Raw genomic sequence first — 10,119 nt, 5'->3', positions numbered from 1 at the left:
TTTTTGATATTTAGACAAATGAGTGATTTTAATCTCGAAAGCTTTTCGTTAAAATGTATGCCATTCGAGGATAAGTAAGTAAGGGTGTATCCAACAGACGAGTTATATAAATTGCAACAAGGATAAATATGATACAGGAGGATACCTACAATGTAGAATATAAACAAAACAATGATTTGAGCCAGGTATACCAACTTCTACGGAACAAGTATAAGCGAGACGGACAAGGACAGTGTAAAGCTAAATCTGTATGCAAACCCCATAAGAGTACTAAAACTGCAGTCTGCAATAGTAAAAATTCAAAAACCGCAGGGACAAGTAGACAAAAGCTGACAAAAATGCAATCAATGTTTCGAGATACGCTGCCCTTCCTCAAGTACAATCAACACAAAATATGTAACGACAAATGATTGGAACTTAGCAAAGGAAAGTATCAAACAAATGTGACCCGGCAGCACAAACGAGCCGTAAATTCCCTAAATTGTATTCTGAGTTATGGTGTAAAATGTGTACGAAGGTCGTATTCATCGGTCACTTAAGCTGGCGCGACAACCGTCTTATTTTGATATTCACAACACCAATCAATAATCCTATTATTGAAGTGGATAATAAGCTTCTACCTTAGATGGCTATAGAACTTTTAATAGCTCTGGTCTTTGTTTGCTTTTGCTAAATCCTTTTCAAGTGGTGGGTTACCAGGCATTGTATTTTGTATAGGTATGCATAACCAACAATTAACAATGAGAGAACCTTCTTATACCTCGTTGACTTGGGGATGATTTGAAATGACCGCCAATTATGACTGTTTGATATTTATTGCCAGCAATGTGGAAAAAGAGACACACATAGAAACGAAAAAAGCTATAATTTTGTTGAAGGAGCAAAGTTTAACTAACCACAACTCCGCTTCTGGATATCGTTTGAAGTCAAATGATATACCATTTTAAAGTTTATGATGTTTATTTTTTAAACACGAAATAAAACAAAATTGACCGGGGGAGGAATTTACGGCTTATTCGCCGTGGACGGTCACAAATATTAAAGTACATATCACAAAAAGCAGTATCTCTACAGAACGAGAGCGAACCTGCTGCTAGTTCAAATCTTTGCATTTCACTCCTGCCATGATAAAAAAAAAATCAGGTAATGCAAGTTCAAATCTTTGCATTACAGTTGTTTGTTTGGACACGTAGGTTAACAAAATATCTGGCTCCTAAAAAGTACATGATTTCATTTTTTTTTTTTAAATTTCAACTTTCTAACACAAGAATTTATGATGTTAGTTATACCTCCATGGTTATAGTGACTTCATTTTTAGCACAAGTCTGCCATCCTCGTTAACTCTGAGCCTGTGTATAAAATTTGGACATAAACCAACATTTAAAAATAAGTAGGGTTTTTTTTGTGGTATGCAGTTCAAGAATTAAAGCTCCAAGTAAATAAGTATAATTTATGATAATTTTACAATTTGACCCATGTAATTTGACTGCATTAATGATCATCAATTTGTTTAAAGAATCCGCGGTGTAAATTGTAAATAATAAATAGAACCGCTCTAATGTTAGGCCCCCATTGCACTTGGAAATGAGTGCAACCCGTTTTTGATTAGTTGCTGCTTTCCCTGGCAAATTGCACATTTTTGGTCACGATCAGGAACCCGAACTCTTGTCATGGGGTACATTGTTGACATTTAAAATTTCATATCAATTGAGACTTGTTAATTGCTAATCTGCCTGACCACTTTGCAGATTAATAAATTAAAATAATTAAAGTAGATCGTTAGAACTCGGTATCCTTACACAAGCGGAATAGTACAAAAGCATGTGGACATGCTGTATTAAATATATTTCTTGCGTGCACCGAGCTCCCCCTGACAAGAAATACACAGCTTACCAGTGGGAACAGTTACACATATTTACGGTGGGTTATTCTATAATTGTCTTACGCTATGGAATAGAGTAAGGTAGTAAAATCACTGCTGTCCGTGTGTTATAGGCCTATCACATTCTTAATCTTGTATTTGTAGTCACTATTAAAATGGAATAAATGTAGGCCTAAGTATCAGTTGGTATCATTGTGTGTCGTTTTGGTTAAAGTTTCTTCAACTTAAAAATTATATCGGATTATTTTATACGATTTACTTCTGATGTTATAATCGTTTTTGTTAATTGGTTTTAAGTTAAAAACACTGTAAAACTATACATTGATTTAGAAACAATATATAATTGATCCTGATTTTTCAATTAACCAATATTTACTGCTTCAACATTCAATGGTTAATTGTAGTTTCCTGTACACTATAATATAAACCCAGAAAGGCGAGGTAAATCGATTCACTTCAACATGAAAGAAATTTCATGCAGACTACAGACTTTTGTTAGAATCTGACAACTCGACGGAAACATTTCCCCATATATCACTCTGTATGGAATGGGGTGTTGCCAAAAATACAAATCGTTTTCAATCATTTTTGGGTTATTTGGCTCAAAATTTGCGATTTTTTAGACATCTTTTACAAAATCAGCAATGTAATGTATGTAGGACATACTTTTTTTAATTTCGTTTTGTAACCAATGGAAAACACTTAACGGAAACTATAAACGCTTCAAAAAGTGGCAAAAAACATTCATCAGTGGTTGTTGCTGATGACATAAAAAAAAAACGTTTTGTGGTGTCTGTAAAGTCTTCCATTGATTCCAAAAATAGTTAATTAAACAAATTAATTCCTATAAAGCACACTACAATGGTTCAAGTGTGTCAAAATGCATCAAAATCACAGTATTTAGGCAAATTGACTAAAAATTAACTGAAAATGAAATTTATATTTTGACAACACCCCATTTCATACAGAGTAATATATGGGGAGAAAGTTCTGAGTGGTTGCCAGCTTCTAACAAAAAATGCCGAAGAATTTTTTTCTGACCACATTTCATTCCAAAGGCCATCCATCTATTTATAAATGTAAGCAATGCACTTGAACTTGCTTTACTTGCAAGGAACTTTTTGGAAAATACGAAGGGTCACCTTTAAAAGACCTGTTTACGAAGTTGAAATGCGTCTGCAATTAAAAACAAATGACCTAGATTTCCAGAAAATAATAGAAACATACAAACTACAATAATTACCAAGTCAATGTGTGGTCGTTTTATATAAGGATTGTGTTGTGTCATCAATCAGAACTCTGGGAGATTATGACTGCTACAATGTCTATTTCTGTTGTTCAATAAATGCATAAATAAATACATCAAAAACAAGGAATTATTTTACAAGTACAAATTTACAAGTTTGTACTAAAATTGAATTTCAAAGAGAGTCAATTTCTTGCCATTAAGTTATTTGACAAAATGTTCACTGTAAAAGCATGTTCCTGATCTCTTTGTTGGATGGATATTCTCAAAATTGTGTTTAAAAAAATTGCTGAATCTCATAAGCACATCCCTACCCAAAACAAACTTGAGTACCCTACCTCCGGGCCTAATTTCAGCTTAATTTAAACATATTTATGAAAAGCCTTATAACATAAGCTTACCTAGAAACAAGAGAGGTGATAAATGTTAATGAATCCTGTCTTTATAAGAAATGACGTTAAACTGTTAACTTTTATTGAATAATTAATAAAGGTAATTGTTTTTAATAATGTAATATTAAATGTTATATCTTTATCATGTACAGTTTATAAGCATTGAAATAAGACACCGATCAAATATTTTTTGTTTTGAAAATGTTTGCAGTTTTCCCCTTGCAAATATTGGAATAAATATTGAAAGAAACAACAAAGACAAATTAATATGTGTTTTGTTTTTGATATTTAGACAAATGAGTGATTTTAATCTCGAAAGCTTTTCGTTAAAATGTATGCCATTCGAGGATAAGTAAGTAAGGGTGTATCCAACAGACGAGTTATATAAATTGCAACAAGGATAAATATGATACAGGAGGATACCTACAATGTAGAATATAAACAAAACAATGATTTGAGCCAGGTATACCAACTTCTACGGAAGAAGTATAAGCGAGACGGACAAGGACAGTGTAAAACTAAAGCTGTATGCAAACCCCATAAGAGTACTAAAACTGCAGTCTGCAATAGTAAAAATTCAAAAACCGCAGGGACAAGTAGACAAAAGCTGACAAAAATGCAATCAATGTTTCGAGATACGCTGCCCTTCCTCAAGTACAATCAACACAAAATATGTAACGACAAATGATTGGAAGCAAAGGAAAGTATCAAGCAAATATTTAAGTACATAAAGCAGTATCTCTACAGAACGAGAGTTAACCTGCTGCTAGTTCAAATCTTTGCATTTCACTCCTGTCATGATAAAAAAAAATCAGGTAATGCAAGTTCAAATCTTTGCATTACAGTTGTTTGTTTGGACACGTAGGTTAACAAAATATCTGGCTCCTAAAAACGTACATGATTTCAATTTATTTTGTAAAAGACAACTTTCTAACACAAGAATTTATGTTGTTAGTTATAGTGACTTCATTTTTAGCACAAGTCTGCCATCCTCGTTAACTCTGAGCCTGTGTATGAAATTTGGACATAAACCATCAACATTTAAAAAATAAATGGGTTTTTTTTGTGGTATGCAGTAATTACAGTGCAAGAAATAAAGCTCCAAGCACCTAAATAAGTATAATTTATGATAATTTTACAATTTGACCCATGTAATTTGACTGCATTAATGATCATCAATTTGTTTAAAGAATCCGCGGTGTAAATTGTAAATAAATAGAACCACTCTCATGTTAGGCCCCATGTCACTTGGGAAAGTGTGCAACCCATCTTTTATTAGTTGCTGTTTTTCCTCGCAAGTTGCACATTTTTGGTCACGACTCTTGTCATAAGGGGTACATTGTTGACATTTAAAAATTCATATCAATTGCTAATCTTCATGACCACTTCAGATAAATAAAATTAAAATAATTAAAGTAGATCGTTATAACTCAGTATCCTTACACAAGCGGAATAGTATAAAAGCATGTGGACATGCTGTATTAAATATAATTTCGTGTGTGCACCGAGCTCCCCCTGACAAGAAATACACAGCTTACCAGGTGGTGGCCGCATTGCATTCTCTAAATTCAGTAAATTTTCATCGTCAACCGTGTAATTGAATGTGATTATTTTGACATTTTAAAACGCTTGAAATATCACAAACAAATAGGCCTATGTTGATAAATAATATAAATACAAGCTAAAACCGTTGGGGTTCGATAATGAACCCCACAAAACTAACCGAGTATATTGGAAAATGCCATCGGCCGGGCGGTTTCACAAGTTGCCGGCTCGATCATGTCATCCGCCGCCTGCAGCTTACTAGGGGGAATAGCCACACATATTACGGTGGGTCATTGTCTTAAAAGCTATGTTTTACTTTTGATGTTATCGTAAGACACGTTAGGTGGTCTGCTTGTTTAATTTTATGCTCCGTTTTCCTGTTTCTTTGGTGTGTTTTTTTTGGGGGGGGTGGTTTTTTTAATTATTAGTAAAAGGTTAATCATAGATGGATGGCCATTTAATCAAATTATACATGTTGTCGGCATTTTTAGTTAGAATCTGAGTTTATCTGACAACTCTTCGGAAACATTTCCCCATATATCACTCTGTATGGAATGGAGTGTTGCCAAAAATACAAATATCGTTTTTAATCATTTTTGGGTTATTTGGCTCAAAATTTGCAATTTTTTAGACATCTTTTACAAAATCGGCAATGTAATGTATCTAGGACATACTTTTTTTAAATTTCGTTTTGGAACCAATGGAAAACACTTAACAGACACTATTATTGTACGCTTCAAAACGGTGGCTCAGTGGTTACGGCCTTGGACTCATAATCTGAGAGCTTGCTTGACGTGCGTGGGTTCGAGTCCCCGGCCACCGTGTTGCGCCCTTGGGCAAGGCGCTTTGTCACGCTTGCCTCACCCCACCCATGTGCAATGGGAAGCTGTTAGGGGTAGTCACAGTCGTTGTACTGATGAACCCTGCGCCATTTGTAGGCAGCAAACGTGGTTCCGACATATTCTAATAACGGCGGAATAAATGTAAAGCGCTTTGAGGCTGTTTACGGCATAAAGCGCTATAAATATACATTTTTTCTACATTTTTATAAACATTCAACAGTGGTTGTTGCTGACATAAAAAAAAACGTTTTCTGGTGTCTGTTAAGTCTTCTGTTGATTCCAACAAATAATTTAAAACAAATTAATTCCTATATAGCACACTACAATGGTTCAAGTGTGTCAAAATGCATCAAAATCACAGTATTTAGGCAAATTGACTAAAAATTAACTGAAAATGAAATGTGTATTTTTGGCAACACCCCATTTCATACAGAGTAATATATGGGGAGAAAGTTCTGAGTGGTTGCCAGCTTCTAACAAAAAATGCCGAAGAATTTTTTTCTGACCACATTTCATTCCAAAGGCCATCCATCTATTCATAAATGTAAGCAATGCACTTGAACTTGCTTTACTTGCAAGGAACTTTTTGGAAAATACGAAGGGTCACCTTTAAAAGACCAAAGTAATTGAAATGCGTCTGCATCGTGGGGCGTCTGCTTCGTGGGGCGCTGACCACACAGGCCCCTGCACCCCCACAGACAGGCCCCTGGACCCCACCCATTAATCAATCTAGCGGTGGCTTAGGAAAGATCCCCGGTTTTCCAAAATAATACAATAATATAATAACCTCCATTCCCAAAGATGATCGCCCAAGTGACCCATCTTCTTGCAATGTAACGTCGCACAAGACACCTCCTTGCAATGTAAACCGCGCAAAATAGAATCGCACAAGCCAGTGATCTCCTTGCAATGCAAACCGCGCAAAATAGCGTAAGACACGTTAGGTGGTCTGCTTGTTTAATTTTATGCTCCATTTTTCCTCGGTTTTTTTTAATTATTAGTAAAAGGTTAATTAAGAATTTATTTTCGAATAGATCATCATAGATGGATGGCCATTCAATCAAATTATACATGTTGTCGGACATCTGACAACTCTTCGGAAACATTTCCCCATATATCACTCTGTATGGAATGGAGTGTTGCCAAAAATACAAATATCGTTTTCAATCATTTTTGGGTTATTTGGCTCAAAATTTGCAATTTTTTAGACATCTTTTACAAAATCGGCAATGTAATGTATCTAGGACATACTTTTTTTAAATTTCGTTTTGGAACCAATGGAAAACACTTAACAGACACTATTATACGCTTCAAAAGTGGCAATAAACATTCAACAGTGGTTGTTGCTGACATAAAAAAAAACATTTTCTGGTGTCTGTTAAGTCTTCTGTTGATTCTAACAAATAATTTAAAACAAATTAATTCCTATATAGCACACTACAATGGTTCAAGTGTGTCAAAATGCATCAAAATCACAGTATTTAGGCAAATTGACTAAAAATTAACTGAAAATGAAATTTGTATTTTTGGCAACACCCCATTCCATACAGGGTGATATATGGGGAGAAAGCTCTTAGTGGTTGCCAACTTGTAACAAAAATGGCGAAGATTTTTTTTTCTGAACACAATTCATTCAAAAGGCCATCCATCTATTAATAAATGTAAGTAATGCACTTGAACTTGCTTTACTTGCAAGGAACTTTTGGGAAAATACGAAGGGTCACCTTTAAAAGACTTGTTTACGAAGTAATTGAAATGCGTCTGCAATTAAAAACAAATGACCTAGATTTCCAGAAAATAATAGTAACATTTGGAAAATAGCAAGCCCTTGCCCTCCTTTCTTTCCGACGAAAGGAATGCCAAGAAACAGTTTTTGTTTTACTTGACATTATCAAACTATATCATGATATTGACAGGTTTCTCAACGTCATCACGGGCTTCATATATATATACTTATGCATACCAATTTTGCTCGACGTGGTTTCAAACCATACACCACGGAGCCTAAATGCAATATAGACATATTTCTCTTCGTTTTTATTCTATTATTGCACAACAACTCCACATCAACCATCGCGAAATTATGGAATTTGTTCAAGAATTCATAACCGAAACCGAAAATACTCCTCGCCGCGTACGAGTGGTCGTTATGGGTGCCACCGGTGTAGGTAAGTCGGCACTACTCAACCGACTTGTACGAAACATCTTCTGCGATGGAGAGGATTCCGTTTCTATTGGAGCATCTGCCGCCACATCTGCTGAGGAAGAACTCTACAGGATGGAAATCTATTGTGGGGAACACTGTGCTCTTCATCTTGAGCTACAAGACACAGCCAGCACGTTGATATCCCATGGAATGCGTCGTCTTGCCATCGCTACTGCTCACGTATTTGTCTTGGTCTACTCCGTTAATGACCACAACTCTTTCGACGATGTGCTGCAGTTGTGTGAAGAGATCATTAAACAAAGAGGGAGTGATGATGCCCCGATATTGTTGGTCGGAAATAAAACGGACATACACACTGATTGCAGAATAACTATTTCAGAAGCTAAACAGCGGGCAAGTGTGTGGGGAGTACGTGTGGTGGAGATCTCGGCAAAGTATGGCACCAATGCGTCCGATATCCTGCACGAGATTTTGCGTCTGTGTGATGCGTCGTGTGATCTCTTTCTCCAGGCTCGTCGAAGAGGCGGTTGGCGGCACAATATCGTATATGTGGTATCGTGTTGCTTTCCCCGTTTTCTTCAGCATTAGTGTACGATATTGGATGGATGGAACACCATGCACTAGAACATGACAGTACAAAATCAAAGCACCATTAAACATGGCATTAAAACATCACATGCTTAGTATTAGACAAACTGGAGGGTTTAAAATTGTATTGTATCAATATCCTGCTTTAACCCTAAACTTGTTCCACAATTCCATAAACAGTTACACACGGACATCTTGTTCCGTCAATCGTCTCGAGAGAGTGACCGATAGACTAGTCACGTTTTGGGTCCAAAATGACATATGCTGCAAGCGACCTTTAAAAAGATGCAATTCGTTAGGAAGTTAGCGTGTGTGCTTTTTGGAAGATGAGAAGTCTGTGCAAGCTACTGTAGTGTAGAGATGTTGCTTTTGGGATCTGTACTTTAATATTTGCAAAATAAGCCTACTTTCCTTTGTGCTATCCGTCTCTGCAACAGTTATTAGTTTGACGATTCTTTATGGCTGTGCATCCTGGGTGTTATCACAAGACATGGACAGCAACTTTCGCCACCTCCTACTACAGGATCAGACAAAATATCAAGCGGAAAATCATATCTCAAACACTAGCAGAAATGGACTGATGATAAGATAACAACACAATGGATGGTCAAAAATGTTTTATCCAATGTTGGTCAAATGTTGGTGTATAATTATACAAAGCAAAACCGGTTAAATGTTATCTATGTTGGGGGAGGGGAAATGTTTTACCCGGAGAATCTTTAACTTGCCTTTTGAGGGTGTACATTATGTTTAGTCATTAGATTAAAGCTCATCAGATCGAAGAAGTAGAGGACTAGTATTATGCATTTATAGGATATATTTCATTCTGAAATTTTACGTTTGTTTTAAAGTATACGTATCTGTTTATGAACGGACGTTCAGAATTCAATCAGAAAACTAATGTTTAGCTATATAAACTTCAAATATTGCGATTACAGACATTTGGGGGCGACAGGTCCGACCAGATTCAACTCACAACAGGATTATCATGCATAATATTGTTAAATATCGCAAGTATTGCACACCCACAATTATTACGTCTTCATTACTCAGTAGCAAATACAATGAATATTTATATAATATGGTCTGTTTTGGTGATTTGGGTAATTGCACAGTTTTTTGTTTAAAGCAATTAATAACAATTGTATAAAATGGTGCACCAAATGGCTTCAAATGTGCCTTCATTTTCAAAACATTTCCAACTTCTGAGGGGGCATAGTCCCCTCGTATACTCCCTGCATGCGTATGGATGTTAAAAAGTTGCCATTTTATCAAATTTGTTTATCAAATGAAAGCTACTTCATTCACGCCGATATCAGCAGTAGATAGCTTACTTATAATCAATCAAATAGTTCTTCAACACCAATATCATCCTACCTGATTTATCAAATGAAAGTCACTTCATTTACGCTGATATCAGCAGTAGATACGTTACTTATAATCAATCAAATAGTTCT

The 10,119-nt window shown here is 35.6% G+C and overlaps 1 protein-coding gene across 1 annotated transcript; it reads left to right on the top strand.

Moving 5' to 3' along the window:
• The first annotated feature begins 8,056 nt into the window (after positions 1 to 8,056).
• Positions 8,057 to 8,662, top strand: LOC140154133 (ras-related protein Rap-2a-like). Its single transcript, XM_072176739.1, has one exon. The coding sequence runs from the start codon at positions 8,057 to 8,059 to the stop codon at positions 8,660 to 8,662; it is 606 nt and encodes a 201-aa protein (XP_072032840.1).
• The last annotated feature ends 1,457 nt before the right edge of the window (positions 8,663 to 10,119 follow it).

The sequence above is a fragment of the Amphiura filiformis genome, chromosome 6 (genome assembly GCF_039555335.1).
Source record: "Amphiura filiformis chromosome 6, Afil_fr2py, whole genome shotgun sequence".
Lineage (NCBI taxonomy): Eukaryota > Metazoa > Echinodermata > Ophiuroidea > Amphilepidida > Amphiuridae > Amphiura > Amphiura filiformis.
Note: the sequence above shows the minus strand (reverse complement) of the source record. Positions and strands in the feature narration are given on the sequence as shown.

Excerpts from the sequence above, each read along its gene's own strand:
- LOC140154133 (XM_072176739.1), top strand. The coding sequence starts at position 8,057 with ATGGGTGCCACCGGTGTAGGTAAGTCGGCACTACTCAACCGACTTGTA.